This window comes from Felis catus, chromosome A2 (assembly GCF_018350175.1).
Source record: "Felis catus isolate Fca126 chromosome A2, F.catus_Fca126_mat1.0, whole genome shotgun sequence".
In the NCBI taxonomy this organism is placed as follows: Eukaryota; Metazoa; Chordata; class Mammalia; order Carnivora; family Felidae; genus Felis; species Felis catus.
In genome coordinates this window covers 77,418,055-77,434,346 of record NC_058369.1, presented here as the reverse complement: position 1 = coordinate 77,434,346, position 16,292 = coordinate 77,418,055, and the positions used below count along the sequence as shown (strand labels likewise).

The window sequence follows — 16,292 nt, the reverse complement described above, 5'->3', positions numbered from 1 at the left end:
ATAGAATTTTGTTATTGGTGAATGTGCTACTGTAAGAATAGTTCCATAATTCAGATATTGGTCTATACAAAAATATGAAAATTTGGTAACTGTGTCTATCTAAGACTGCTTAGTTCAAGACTTTGAGAATATTAAATGAATCCATTTTAAAATAAGCACTGTGTTGCCATATTTTGGGGGGCACATTCTATGCTTTCCTTTTTTCAGTTAACATCTTTTTTAAGATAATTGGCTTTTTTATTTGATGTAAGTAGTATATAAGGAAATAGGGAGCTATAGTCTAAGTTAGTAATTTTTATGTTTACAAATTAAAGTTAGTTATACTAGTGGTGTGAGCACAGGAGCATAGAATAAGGTGCACAGGCTTTCAAAGGAACCAGTGTGGAAGAGCATCGAGTTCTAAACACGATTGATGTAAAAAAAAAAAACAAACCCTTCCCTATAGTTAATTTACTGTTCAGTCTTTTTCTTTTCCGTGTGATCAGGTATATTTGTGATAAGAAAAAGCACCCACTTAAATGTATTTTTAGGGGCGCCTGGGTGGCCCAGTCGTTGGCTTCCAAGGACTCTCAACTCTCCTCCCCTCCCCACCAAGGTGTGGGCAGTGTGGAGCCTGCTTGGGATTCTCTCTTTGCCCCTCCTCCACTAGTGTGTGCAGCCCTCCCTCAAAATAAATAAACATTTAAACATTTTAAAAAGTGTATTTTTATATTCTGTAATTATCTATTTACATCATTTAATAGTCCCAAAATAATTCTGTCCGGAAGGATAATACTGTCAATTCCTGATGTCAATAATGAAAACGGTTAATAATTGTTATTCACGGAATTTGGAAACCTGGAAAATAGTAACTGAAGGAATGCACCCACACACTGTTTTCTATTCCTATCAGTCCCAGATATCTCCCTAGAGTCTCTTCCCAGCCTATGGACAAGAGCAGGAAAATATGTTTCGAAGCTGCATTTTCTTCCACGTTCTCAGAAAAAAATACTGCACAACCACCCAATCCTGGCCCTCCCATTTAACTAGAGCTTAATTCCGGACAATAAAACTGTTTCTACCCCAAAAGAGACAGAACAGGAAGGGAATGCCTTTCAAACACGTTCACTGAATTGCATCACTCCATCAAACCCTGCCGCCCCGGAGCCATTCCACGAAGCCCTTTCAGAAAACGTCGATTAACCGCAACCCCTCCCAACCAAACCACACTTTATTAGAAATTTAAGGTCGGCTCTCAAGAAGTTGACACGGGAACCCCAAGCATGCGCCCGAAAAGTGTGAGTCACCCTCCAACTCCACCATCAATTACAAAACAATTATTGCTAATCGTCGTCCTCGAGCCGCCGGCGACGCCGGGGGTTGCGGGCCCCCAGGTTCGGGGCTGGGAGGCTGGGCTGCGGAGCCGGCCGAGCGGGGGCGGGGGCAGACGAGGAGGGGGTGGGGCGCTCTCCCCGGCCCCGCTCCCCTCCCCCCCTAACCTCCGCCCCGCCGCGGCGTCTGACGTCCCGCGCGTCGGTGGCGCGGAGCAGCGCGGGGAGCCAGGCGGGCCGCAGGCGGGGTAAGGCCGGACGGGCTCCCGGGGGGCCGCGGTCCCCGCGGCGGGGAGGAGCGCCAGGCCGCGCGGGGTCGCGCAGCTCCCTCCGCGGTTGGACCACGGGAGCAGGCCGTGCCCGCGGCGCGTTCGCGGAGAAGGAGGGCGCCTAGGCGCGGGCGTTAGTGGAGGGTGGCGTTAGGCTTCTGTCGCTGCGAGGGTGGCGGGCCAGCACGTCTTCTGTGCCGTGCAGGCCGGTTCCGCACAGCTCGCAGGGGAAGTGGAGACGCGGACCTCTGGGTCCACTCTTGACCCCTGCCCTGCCCCTCCCACTGGGGGTTAAGGCCAGGTGCCACGGGTTAGAGGAGGGACCGGCCCCGTCTGACCCCCTGGACTTTCGTTACGCCCCAGGGCTTTAATCAAGTTTTTCTCTAAAAGGCAGTAAAGTAAAATAAGTGTTTCTCTATTTAGGTGTGAAGAGGAAAAAAATGACACTCCAGTGGGTGGCAGTTGCAACCTTTCTTTATGCTGAAATAGGACTTATTTTAATCTTCTGTCTTCCTTTTATTCCTCCTCAGAGGTAGGAAACCTGCAAATTGTTGCGATAAGTTACAATAAGTACAATAAGCATATGATTAGCTACTTTAGACTGTTACGAGTGATATGAGAAAAGTTTCCTAAGGATTAAAAAGTTTTGAACGCTGATTATATTCAAGGTGCTCTTTAAACTCACAAATTTTAGGTAATATCTAATGATGTTAAAATATCACGTTATATAAATATTATTATGTGTACAAACGAATTAACTTTGTCTCCCCTTGCTTCTAAAAGGAAAAGGGCCCAGTCCTCTTGACTCTCTTGGTTACAGATAAAATATAGCAGTGGTTGTGCTTTTAATACCTGTCATCAGACTTAACCTTTTTTATTGCCCTGACTTGGAACAGTGAACTCAAAAAAGGGAAATGGATAAATGTTTACAGCACCAAATGGGTGCAGAAATGTTTCATTCGGGCAGTGGAACGAACAACAATGTAGAGACTTATGCCAGTAAATGATTCCTCGTTTTGGCCTTATGCAACCCAAAAATAGTTTCATTAATGTTTTACTGCTTTTTTCCGTACACAGAATATATATTTAAAGTGCTGAATATGGAACGTACCATAACCATACATACATTAGCCTTAATTCGTTAGTAAGGAACTTTGAAAGGTCTGTAAGTAGAGTAAAAGTATTTCAGTTGAAGCATTGGCTAACTTTTCCCCTGCAATCATCCTCCTACTTATGGGGGGGGGGGGGAGGTTGGAAAGTTGACACACAATGTTACATTAGTTTCAGGTGTGCAGAGTAGTGATTTGACTTCTCTATGACTATGCTGTGCTCACAAGTGTAGCTACCATATGAGTTCAGTTTTAGATCCAGAAAGTTGATTAGTATAGATGGTGAAATACACTTGTAATAAAAATGTTGCAACACCTTTGTTCATGCTCCTGGCATAAAAGAAAATCTTTCATAAATGAGATCCTAGAGAGAAGTTTAGTGAGAACCCATGACTGGAAGAGACTTACGTAAGTTTTTACTTTGGCTCAGGGTCCAGGTGGTCTTTACAGCTCTTAACTTGCTTCTTACCTACCTAGATTTCTACTCCTGTTCTTGCCTATGAGCTATGCCATCACTTTTTTCTTCCTTACTAAAGAAAAAAAATTGAATCACGCTGTAGGAAGGAGCATTAGAGATCATTTTATCCAACCCAAATATTCCTATATAGGGAAAGTAGTCTAAGGTCATCCAGCTGATCTGTGGCTGACTCTAGACAAGAATCTGGCTGTCAGCCTAGTGCTTGTTCTACTCTACTGCTTATCCTGTTGGTTTGAAATCTCTATGACACCCTGTTAGCTTTTTGGTGGTAGGTCCAACAAGAGAGTCCTGTATTCAAAAGAAAGAAAGATGTTGTTTATAAATAAGACTTAAGCATTTCCAAAAACATGTATATTTTTTTGTCCATTAATGTTTTTTCCATGAAAATGATCCATAGTGGGGCGCCTGGGTGGCTCAGTCAGTTAAGGGTCCGACTTCAGTTCAGGTCATGATCTCAGGGTTTGTGAGTTCCAGCCGCGAGTCGGCCTCTGTGCTGACAGCTCAGAGCCTGAAGCCTGCTTTGGATTCTGTGTCTCATTCTCTCTCTGCACCCTCCCCCCCCCCCCCCCCCCACTTGTGCTCTGTCTCTCAAAAAGAAATAAATGTAAAAAAAATCCATAGAAAATGGATATTTTTCTTCCTGCCAAATATAATTTTTTTCCTTTTTCAAGTAGCTCTTGGATAGATGTGTATGTAAGTACACAGATTATATACTCATGTACAAATATACATAAGAAAATATATGTGTACACAACTCATTTACAATATACACACAGTCCTTACTGTGTGTATCCACATCTTTTATGCATGTATCACCATAGTTGTCAAAGAGAAGGATTCAATTTTATTTAATTTAGGCTATCATTTTCTCACTGAACCCACTGGTTAAAGACAAATGCTTAGAAGTCAGACTGCCTGAGTGTATATTTCAGCTCTTCATGTTACTGTATGACCCTATGCAAATTATTTACCATCTCTGGCCAGTTTCTCCATCTGTCAAATAGAGGTAATACTGCTATCCACCTCATATAGTGGTTGTGGTGATAAAATGAGCTAAAATACATACAAGTGCTTAGAACCATAATATAGTAAGGACTCAAAATATAATAGCTATTTTCAGTTTTCCTTGAAGTGAGTCTCAGTAGAAACTGCTAGTTGCTCCCTGTAGGAGTTCTCTTTTGTGTTCCTTTCTATACTGGCCCCTAAAATGTGAATTTACAGTGGGTCTTAAATGAAGGTATTGCCACTTATGTTCTTTTTCTAAAAATATAAAATTTTTTGTAATGAAAAATTTGAATAGCGTCTCTGGCATTGGAAGCATAGAGACAGAAGGACCTCCTTCACCTATGTCAGTCACCCTCTCCTTGCAACTTCGAGTTACTACTTAGGGTTGTTCTCGAAAGTTATTAGCCAATAATTTGTCATAATCTTGAAGTAAAACTTTTTTTTAGGTTGTTAGTGTTTGAACCTTATTTAGGTGCTTATTACTTTCATATGTCTCCTTTGGACTTCGTTCATCTGTTATTCATTTAAAATGCCCTTGTACAGGGACACCTGGGGGGCTCAGTCAGCTAAGCATCTGACTCTTGGTTTCGGGAGTTCGAGCCCCACGTCAGGCTCTGTGCTGACAGTATGGAATCTGTTAGGGATTCTCTCTCTCTTTCCCTCTCTTTCTCTGCCCCTCCCCTGCTCGAGCTCCCTCCCTGCCTCTCAAAATGAATAAACTTTAAAAAATAAAATAAAATGCCCTGTACAAAGTTTGTTACCTTCCCAATTGTGTGGTGGATTGGTTTCATCTTTGTCATTTATAATCCATACTTTCTTACCTCTGTGTCTTTGTGCCATTCAGTCCATCTAGACTTTTTTCCCACCATTTTGTTTCCCGTGTTCACATCTTGATCTGAGTGGTAATCATGAGTATATACATATGTAAAACTTCATTAATCTATTAATCTATTTCAACTTCTTTGCACTTTATGTATGTAACATCTCAATGACATTTTTAATTCCCTTGTAAAAATAGAGAATTCTTTTACTTGGAGTAGATGTTAGAGGTATATTATGTAAAAATAAATAATGCAGAGTTGGACCCCTTCCTCCTGAAATGCTGCTGATTATTAGACCAATAGGCCTTTGTTACTTCTGAGTTATTATCCTGATTAGCGAAAAGATACAAAGTGATAACTTCTATCAGCAATATAGCATATTACTATAAGAATTCCTTTTTAAGGTTTTGATCATGTATCTTTACTTTAAAAGCTAGCTATTTTCGCTTCAGAAGATTTAAGCCACCAGACAGAAGATAATGTCAGATTATCATTAAAGTTGAGTTGTTTCACGAGACACTTATGTCATATGAGAGAATTGGTAAATCTCTGATATGACATGAAAAATTAAATTTCTGTAATTCTTTTCACTCACTATACAGTTACCAAAATGTTAATTGAATATTTGCAAAACATTTCAGAATCTTTTGATTTTTTTTTATACCTAATGTAATTGTATTACTTTACAGATGGCAGAAAATTTTTTCATTTAATGTCTGGGGTAAAATTGCAACTTTCTGGAACAAGGCTTTCCTTACTATTATAGTCCTATTGATTGTTCTATTTCTAGGTAAGTATTGAATTCCTCTTTTGACTAAGCTTAACTCTAAGGGTTTTTTTAGTTAATGAATTCACTGGGTTTTTATTTATTTTTTTTTTAATTTTTTTTTCAATGTTTATTTATTTTTGGGACAGAGAGAGACAGAGCATGAACGGGGGAGGGGCAGAGAGAGAGGAAACACAGAATCGGAAACAGGCTCCAGGCTCTGAGCCATCAGCCCACACTGGGTTTTTAATTAACTAAGTTAATGTTGCTATTGATACATAGTGGGTTGTACAGGGGCCATCCTGGGTTAACTGCCATATATGTCACTGTTTTATGAAGAAATGTTTCCCATGTTCCATACCACCAACCTCTGAAATGAATTCCTTCTTATAAAATGAGGAACAGCTGGTGTGAGAAGGTATGAGTAGATGACTGTATCAGGATGTGAATGGGTTCATGCATTATTTCAAAATGTCAGTATTTGTTCCATGGTATGCTATTGTTATCAAGAAAATCTCCAGTCAGGGGCTCCTGGGTGGCTCAGTTGGTTGAGCGTCCAACTTCAGCTCAGGTCATGATCTCATAGTCTGTGAGTTCAAACCCTGCGTCGGGCTCTGTGCTGACAGCTTGGAGCCTGGAGCCTGCTTCGGATTCTTTGTCTCTCTCTCTCTGCCCCTTCCCCACTCGTGCTCTGTCTCTGTCTCTCAAATATAAATAAACGTTAAAAAAAAAAGAAAGAAAATCTCCAGCCACATAAGAAGTAACATTAAACAAGTAAAGGACAGGACCGCGTGCGTGGCTCAGTCGGCTTAGTGCCTGATTTCAGCTCAGGTCATGATCTCACAGTTCCTGAGTTCAAGCCCTGCATCAACCTCTCGGCTCTCAGCACAGAGCCTGCTTCAGATCCTCTGTCTCCCTCTCTCTGCCTCTCTATTTCTCAAAAATAAACATTAAAGAAATTAATAAAAAAAAAAAAACAACAACAAAAAACAAGCAAAGGAAAGTAAGGAAAACAGGTCGCAACTCTGCCACCAACTAACTGTTTGCCTTTTGGCACGTCGTCTCTCTGAGTCTCGTTTATCCATTTGTAGAACAGAGAGAGAAAAGGCAACTATTTCTGCAGCTCCTACTGGCTCTGGTATCGTGATCTTTTAACTGTAAAGTTATCACAAGAATTTCTACTAAAAGCTGCCACATATCCATATAAGGAAGGAGAATGGTACTCTAAGGTTCTTTTGGTTACATATATCAGAAATGAACAGACCTCACTTGAGCAAGAAAGGGGAACTTAGAATAAAATGCAGGGTTGTTTTAGAGCAGCTCAGGGAAGGAAGGAAGCCAAATTCCAGGGAGGGATTAGACCTGCATTATTCTGTGGGTCTACTTCATTCTTCCTTATCTCCATGGACTCTGATGCTCTATTCCCAAGGCAGAAAGTGGGCACCACATAGCTGCCAAATGTCATCACTCCAGCCATATGCAAGGATTAATTAGCCACTTCTGAGTCTGAATTTCAGTTATAAGGAATAAGGGTAGGAGTCACAAAGCACAGAACCATGACCACTGACTAGACCCTACATCCATGGGTAGGATGGGTAATTAATTCTCAGAGAGTAGGGACATCAAGGATGGTCAATGCAGGAGCTTTGACCATAGATGGTAAAGGCAGGTAGATCAGGACTTACCCTTTAAACCTCAGTGTTTCCATCTCAGAATAGGGTAATCACACCTGCTTCACTGAGGTGTTTAAAGGTTTAAATGTATTAGCGTATGTTAAGTACATAGTCCAGTGTTCTTAGCCACTAGAATGACAACAGTATAATGCAAAACCAGTAGATTGCTCAAGTATAATTTATTACTTTACTTTCAATTTTATCTCACTTTTCCTGTTGGTTGTTTCTCTAATAAGGTAATCATTACCAGGTTTCATGTTCCTAGAGCCTGTATTAACTGAATGTGTTTATGTGTGTTTTAAGGGGTGGGAATAGGCAGAAAGGAAGCAGGAAACCCTGGAATATGTTTAGTGTCAGCAGAAATGCATCCCAGGTTTTGAAAGTTTCCACAAGTGATCCAAACAAGGCTATCTCCACGTGGTTTATAGAAAATTGACTACGTATTACACCCAGCCCCTATTGTTGCCCTTACTTCATTTTTCACACACAGTCTCCTTTTCTACAGGTGATTTTATTCTACAGGTGGGTTTGTAGGACCATTTGTATTTATAAACTTCTTTGATATTATTGATTAATTTTCAGCATTTCTGCATAATAGATCCAGAAATATTATTTTCACTTAAAAGCCAAAGAAGCTTTGAGGCGCCTGGGCAGCTCAATCGGTTGAGCGCCTGATTCTTGATTTCAGCTCAGGTCATGACCTCATGGTTTGTGGGTTCAAGACCCACGTTGGGCTCCACACTGGCAGGGCAGAGCCTGCTTAGGATTCTCCCTATCTTGCTCGTTCTCTTCCCCTCTGCTGCTTGCTCTTTCTTTTTTAAAATAAATAAATAAACTTAAAAAAAAAAGCCAAAGGAGGTGCCTGGGTGGCTCAGTCGGTTAAGCGTCCGACTTAGGCTCAGGTCATGATCTCACAGTTCATGAGTTCGAGCCCCACATCCGGCTCTGTGCTGACAGCTCAAAGCCTGGAGCCTGCTTCAGAGACTGTATCTCCCTCTCTCTCTGCCCCTCCCCCGCTCACACTCTGTCTCTCTCGCTTTCACTTACAAAAATGAATAAACATTAAAAAATGTTTTTTAATAAAACTTTTTTATTTAATAAAATACTATTTGTTTGGCGGGTTTTTTAGTTATTTTGTAGTGGTTGTTGGTATGCTCTTTGTATATTATTGCGACAGTCTGAGGAATGAAAAGGGGAAATAGCCATTAAGACCAAGAAAAAAATTGTTTTAAGTTTATTTATTTTGAGAGAGGGAACACACATGGGGAAGGAGCAAAGAGAGAGGGAGAGAGAGAATCCCAAACAGGTTCCATGCCCAGCACAGAACCTGACATAGGGCTCAGTGTCACAAACCATGAGATCATGATCTAAGCCAAAATCAAGAGTCAGATGCTTAACTGATCTAGCCACCCAGGCACCTTGTCTAAGAAAATTTCTTAAGGATAATTTAAGAGACTATTTTGTACACCTCTATGCAAATAAATCTGAAAGCCTACACGAAGTGGGTAATTTTGTAGAGAAATATAACTTGTCAGATGAATGCTAGGAGATACAGAAAATTTAAGCAGACCAATTTTCCATAGAAGAATTATAGAAAGTTATAAAAAAGCTACCTCCTTCAGAGAAGAATAAAACCAGATAATTTTGTAAGAAATTCTACCACTTTCAAAAAGCAGATGTTATTAACGCTGCTTAAACTGTTCCAGAATTTGAAGGAAAAAACTTTAAATTTTATGAAGCTAGAGAAAGGCAAACTCTATAATTGAAAATAAACTAAAACAAAAGTATATATACGGGTATGTATATGTATATATGGGTATATATATGTATATATACATAAATATATATGGGTATATATATGTATGTATATATATACATACATATGTATACATACATATACATACATATGTATACATATGTATACATACATACATATACATACATATGTATATGTATACATACATATATACGTATATATATACATACATATATATACCCATATATATAATGTCAGTGTAGCCAAAAATTTCTAAAATCTCAGTAAAGTCATATTAATATTACTAGTATTAACAAGTTATAATATATTTTTTTTAAGTTTATCTGAGAGAGAGAGTGCAGGGGAGGGGCAGAGAAAGAGGGAGACAGAGGATCCCAAGTGGGCTCCATGCTGACAGCGGAGAGCCTGATGCGGGGCTCGAACTCTCAACCTGTGAGGTCATGACCTGAGCCAAAGTCAGACACTTAACCGCCTGAGACACCCAGGTACCTTGATGACTAATAATATATTAATAATATCAATGTTTCTTTAATAATATTAATTTAAGTGACTTAATATTACTTTAATAATTACCATAATGATTTGATGATATTAAAGAAATAATAGATATAATAAAATGCTAATACAGAATGGAAAATAGGATAGTCTCTTGCCATTGATTGCAATGGAAGATGACCTATATACTATCGTCAACGGGTTGAATTTTATTCAGCCTATTAGGGATAGAAAGAGTGAAGGGTAACAGTTTGCAGTGTAGCTGGAGATGAGAGACAGTACAATGATAATAAGTCCCAGATGAATAGTAAAAACAAAAACAAAAAAACCTGTTACAAAGTTTGCCACTAGCATCCATTTACAGAACATCTCTTTTGAGCATGTGTCCTCCCAGGTGTTGTAGAGGAAAAGACAAAAAGAGAACCTGTCCAAAAAGTCCATTATTTAAAAGTTCAATTATTTTCAAACTTGTTTCCTTCTTTTTTTTTTTTTTTTAATTTTATTTTAGAAAGAGAGAGAAGGGAGCACGGGCAGAGAGAGAGGGAGAGATAGAATCTTAAGCAGGCTCCACGCTCAGCTTGGAGCCCAGCATGGGGCTAGACCATATAGTCCTGCGATCATGACCTGAGCCGAAATCACGGGTCAAATGCTTAACCAAATGAGCCACCCAGGCACCCCAAAACTGCTTTCCATTTTAATAACAATTTTATATTATTAAAAACTAAAAGTAGTGTTTTTTTTTCTTTTTCTCTAATAGATGCTGTGAGAGAAGTAAGGAAATACTCCTCTATACCTGCCATTGAAAAAGGCTTAAGCAGTAAACCTGGTGCCTATGAACATGCACAAATGAAACTTTTTAGGTCTCAAAGGAATCTTTACATTTCTGGATTTTCATTATTTTTCTGGCTGTAAGTTTTTAAGCACAATTTTAGAACATGATTTATGTTTCTCTAACTCATTTTTCCTACTCACAGATCTTTTTTTCTACACTGTTTAGTATACTGACATCTCCATAAAAGAAAGCCGATGATATACCCAAATAACCAATAGCCATTATGACTTGTAGGCTAGATGGGTGCAGAAGGCCCTTCATGATCTGGCCCCTTGTCTCATACTGTTCTCTGACATTTACATCACTTCCACCCACACTGCCCTTCACTGTTCTTTCATTCATTCTTGCAACAAATATTTATTGAGTACCTAACTTCTTCCTGCTTCAAGGTCTTCACACCTGCTTTTCCTTCTCCCAGAACTCCCTGCTCTTCCCTGGCTAATTTCTATTCATCCTTCAGCCCCTTTCACAGAGAAGCCGTTTGTGTGACCATCATTGCCCCCAAAGCAGGTAGTTTCTGCTGTGTGCTCTTTTGAGTATCATTCATGTTTGCAATTAAATACCGTTGTAACTCTTGCCTCACCAACTAGAACCCAAACTCCTTGAAAGACTTTGTCTCATTTGCTGCTATGTCCCCAGTGCATCGCATAGTGTTTAACACTTAGCAGTTCCTAATACCTACTAGCAAAGGAAATACCTGTTGAATGAATATTTGAAGATATTAATTTCTAACAATGGAAGTTACCCATAAACAAATGTGAATGACCAGTTTTCAGGCTTGGCCAACCTCATACAATGCTCTTTAAATAGCAGATTTTGAGGTGGTAGGAGAAAAAAAGAACCAAAAGAGCAAAAACGACTTCACTTACTGACCTGCCACACTATCTAAAATTCTGTTTCGGGACTTACTGACCTGCCACACTGTCTAAAATTCTGTTTCGGGACGTCTGGGTGGCTCAGTCAGTTAAGTGTCCGACTTCGGCTCAGGTCATAATCTCAAAGTTTGTGAGTTCGAGCCCCACATCAGGCTCTGTGCTAACAGCTCGGAGCCTGGAGCCTGCTTCAGATTCTGTGTCTCATTCTCTCTCTGCCCCTCCCCCACTTGTGCTCTGTCTCTCTAAAATAAATAAAAATGTAAAATAAAATTCTGTTTCTACTCCTCATGGCCTCTAAAAAGAGGATAATGAACAAGTACTGCTGAACTGATCTTCCAAGTGCTAGTCTTGTAACAGACTACAAAGGAATGAGACACAGCCTTGTTCTGACAGAAAGACTTGGATTTACAAAGAGAGAGAGAAAGGAAAGAAGGAAGGAAGGAAGGAAAAGAAAGAAACATGTCCTCCTTAAACATCTCCCTCCACCGTATCCATACCTAAAGGAGAATCATATGACAATGACTTTTTATCTTAAATCGCAATTCCTAATGACTAGTCTAGTTATACATTAATCTGATTTGTTTTGTTTTGTTTTGTTTAGTGTGTTGAGACGTCTGGTTACCCTTATTACTCAGCTGGCTATAGAACTGTCAAACAAAGGAGTACTTAAAACTCAAGCAGAAAATACTAATGAGGCTGCCAAAAAATTCATGGAAGAGAATGAAAGACTAAAACAGGTATTTATTTAAGTTTGCTTTTTTAAAACGTGTGTAAACGGGGACACCTGGGTGGCTCAGTCAGTTGAGCATCCGACTTTGGACGTAATGATCTCACGTTATGTGAGCTTGAGCCCCGCGTCAGGCTCTGTGCTGACAGCTCAGAGCTTAGGGCCTGCTTTGGATTCTGTCTCCCCCTCTCTCTGCCCCTCCCTTGCTCACACTCTGTCTCTGTCACTCTTAAAAATAAATAAACATAAAAAAAATTTTAATATGTGTAAATGTTGTTGGTTTTCCCAAGGTATATTACTTTTCAGTATCAAAAATAGCATTTTTATAATTTGTAAGCAAAAATGACCATAAATAGCAATACTGTTCTATAAAATGATTGTTTCAAAAGTGTCTTATTATCCTTTAGATTTGTTTGTTCTCAGTTTCCCTCTATAGTAGATTAACACCATTGAACCTGTTTCCTATAATTGAAAAAAAAATATTCTGGGAATATAGTTTTTAATTCCTTTATTACCATTAATTTTAGTTTATAACCTAAAGCAAATCTTTATAAGTCTCTATGTTGCCATTTCCTTTTCAGTTAAATTATTTTTAAGTCATTTTTAAAATTTGTTTTGTTTTAAATGTTCATTACATAGGAAGCAGAGGAAAGTAGTTTATGTTAAGATTGATAACTGCATATAGTATTTTTTTTTTTAACGTTTACTTATTTTTTGAGAGACAGACAGAGCATGAGCTGGGGAGGGGACAGAGAGAGGGAGTCACAGATTCCGAAACGGGTCCAGGCTCCGAGCTGTCAGCATAGAGCCCGACGTGGGGCTCAAACTCATGAACCACAATATCATGACCTGAGCTCAAGTCAGGCACCTAACCGACTGAGCCACCCAGGTGCCCCTGCATATAGTATTTAAAATCTTTAATTTGGCCATGCTGCTGATACTACTACTTTGAGAACCCTATGCTGTAATTGCCCTGCCATTCAGGGAGAGTGTATATTAGGTACTAATATTTTCGCTATTAAATAAAATAATAAATAAATGATAGCTACAAAATTATTTGAGGTATTTTTTTTCTTAAGTGTAAAATATAGGAGTCAGATCTCATAGCTTGAATGTTTGTAGTTCATCTTAAGCTCTGTAAGTTTTGTTAATTGTATTTCTTAGAAAAAAGTGCCAATGGAACCATTCAGAAGTGAAACAAATTTTCTTGAAAAAAAAGCATTCCTAAAATAATCCAAGAAGATGATTTTCCTATTGTAAATTAATGAAATGCAAATAGTCAATTATGTATTATACCAAGTTATATTTATGTAAAAAGTGTTGATTTAACAGTAGAGAATTAAAATACTTAACCTTAAAGCCTAGCCTCCTATAGAAAGAACTATAAGAACCACCTTGTATCTATTCTAAACAAACAAGCCAATACATAATACGACACAAGGCTTTCCAGAACCTATTAGGTAAGGCAGAACTCACTGCAAAAAAAACTGTGTTTGATGCTACAGTATAATGATCACCTATTTAGAACCCATGTTTTATTTCTAGTGATGTCTGCCTTATTTTCCACTACAGACAAAAGGTAAAGAAAGACCTTTTTTCATATAAAACAGCACTGAAGGAGGTTTCTTTGGGGCAGGGGGTTGAAACCAGCATCTTTTAAGGAAACTTTTAGAGAATGAGCACCAGTTTTTTTTACTTTGTTTTATTCTGTTTTGAAAAGGCATTGGTCCATAGATGTCTTGTAAATTTTCCTTTGTAGTAAATATAGTTCTGGGAAATCAAGCTCATGGTATTTCTGTATTCAAAAGCAAACAATAAGTCATTTTTGCTTTTTAGAATGTTTCAGTAGCAAAATCAGCCTCATTTTGTATCTCAATATTACTTGCTTCATTTTCCATCCTTTGATCTCACTTCACAGTGGCAAAAATAAAAACAAAACCCTCAAAGCTTTGATTAATACATGATGGCTAAACTCAAAAGCACACAGCCTTGTATTTGTAAACTTACTGTGTACCTATCCTGATTTAAAATTGTGCCCATCATGGTAGAGTTATGAGTTCTAACTACCAACAGAACACTGCCTTTTTCCTCTCACTCTTTAGTTGTTTTCCTTTTACTCTTCAGCTCTAAGAAAATGGAAAGCGTTTTTGTGTAGTTTGGGTTCTAGTATGTTGAAATACACCATAGTTAACATCCTTAAAGTAGTCTTGTCCTTCAAAAAAAAGTAACCTTTCTCAAACCATTTTTGGAACTCTTGTTTTGGAATTGTTTTCACAATGAGTTACCTTTGCAAGGAAATTTACTTAATGACTACAGATTCTTTGATTCTCCCACAATTTCTCCCTTTTCTTTTTTTTTTTTTTTTTGGTTTTTTTTTTTGTTTGTTTATTTGTTTTTTGTTTTCCTCTCCTTTGATTCCATGCTGTCCTGGTTTCCTGCTTCCTGTGTATCTTGACCCAGTCAATGGCCCTAGATCATCTGAGATGTACAGATTTGCTGAGCTAAACCTAGTACATGTGAGGGAGAAAATTTGTGAGTTGTACATCAATACTGTCAGTGCCCAGAGTGTAACTAATTGACCAAGAAAAGCCAGAGATCAAAATATGAAAGATAACTTCTGTTTTAAAATACTTTGTGTAGATTTTGAAATACTAGCTCAGAAAAGATAAAATTAGTGAAACAATTCTTTATTCCGTGTCAGAGACACCTTATTGAATGGAAGGCACTTTATCCTGAGATCCAAGACACTTAGGTACCAGTCCTAACTCTCTCAATAATTAGCATTGTGGTCTGGGGCAAGCCACCTTGTATGTTCTGAGCTTCAGGGTTATAAATAGTGGCTAGCATTCTGCTGGGTACTGCTTCATATGCTTCACAGGAACGTGTCAATTCTCGCAACAACCCCACGAAGTTGGTGCTGTTATTATCTGCATTTTATACACGAGGAAGCGGAAGCATAGTGTTAAATGACTTGCACAAAACCGTTCAGCTAATAAACCACACAAGCAAGATTTGAATCCAGGCAGAGTGGCTCTAGAATCCACACCCTTAACCACAGTGTTTTGTGACTTTTTGTTACTCTCTTATAAAATGACTTGCAGATGGTGCCTGAGACCCCTTTCTGTTCTGACATTCAGTTCATTCAGTGAAACAATTATGAAAGACCAATGAACTTTTAATTTAACTGCTTTAAAATGACAACAGTGATGGAGCTTTATTTCTTACTAGTTTTTTGTCCAGCCCTTGCCAAGGTGGTATAAGGTAGGTGGACAGTGAGCACGTGCAGGATTGTAGCCAGTGGCTAGCTATTGAATTTCAGTTCCAGGGCTCTTGGTCTTTCTCCAGCATCAAGTCACACATAATAAATTTAGACAAGTTTGCAGGTGCAATAATGAAAGCTTATTTACAAGACCAACACAAATCCACCTTTTCCAAGTCAATGGCATAATAATTCAAGCAGTCAGTGTAAACATTCCTGCAACTCAGTGGTTCTCTTCCAATTTGGGTAATCACTGAAGACTGTGTGAACTGAAATCAGTGAAATAACAGCTAGGATTATTTTGAACTTGAAGTGGCAACAAATTTATAGAGATTTGAAAAAATTCTTGTTTCTACTCTTTAAAAAAATTTTTTTTTAATTTTGAAGATAGGCAGTTCCTTAAGTATACACTTTAGTTTTTTGTCTCCTAACAATATTAGAGCTTTTGTTCTTTCTTCTGAGCTGCCTAATATCTGTCATAACACAATGATACTGTATTTGATCTTGTGCTACCATTTTTATGTTCTTGTCTCATCCTCTCCATTAGATTGAAGTTAGGTGAGAGCAGAGTCCATGTTTTTCTTACATTTTTATCCTTTATATCATCTAGTTGTAAAAATTGTATTTGCATGTGGCCCATGCTCAGTAGAACTTGGTGAGTTTCGTTTATTGCTTACATGAGAAAAGGAATCACCTTGCAGTAGAAATTCTTTTCTGTCACTTTGTCTAAAATTGTCCTAAGCTGGGGCACCAGGGTGGTGCAGTCAGTTAAACGTCCGACTCTTGATCTCAACTCAGGTTGTGATCTCTAGTTTTGTGAGTTCGAGCCCCGCATTGGGCTTTGTGCTGACAGCTCAGAGCCCGAAGCCTCCTTCGGATTCTGTGTCTCCCTCCCT

At 38.7% G+C, this 16,292-nt stretch overlaps 1 protein-coding gene across 4 annotated transcripts in view; it reads left to right on the top strand.

Annotated features, from left to right (window-relative positions):
- Positions 1-1,129: 1,129 nt before the first annotated feature.
- Positions 1,130-16,292, top strand: part of BCAP29 (B cell receptor associated protein 29) — a 55,904-nt gene continuing 40,741 nt past the window's right edge. The window contains exons 1-5 of one of the 4 annotated variants that reach the window (XM_006929112.5): positions 1,130-1,277; positions 2,003-2,111; positions 5,682-5,782; positions 10,461-10,611; positions 12,012-12,147. In XM_006929112.5, the coding sequence (XP_006929174.2) occupies positions 2,020-2,111; positions 5,682-5,782; positions 10,461-10,611; positions 12,012-12,147 (480 nt within the window). In that variant the 5' untranslated portion in view covers positions 1,130-1,277; positions 2,003-2,019. Of the gene's footprint in view, positions 1,278-1,436; positions 1,559-1,678; positions 1,881-2,002; positions 2,112-5,681; positions 5,783-10,460; positions 10,612-12,011; positions 12,148-16,292 lie in introns of those variants that run through there. The other 3 variants (XM_023250248.2, XM_023250250.2, XM_023250249.2) reach the window with 3 other exon arrangements.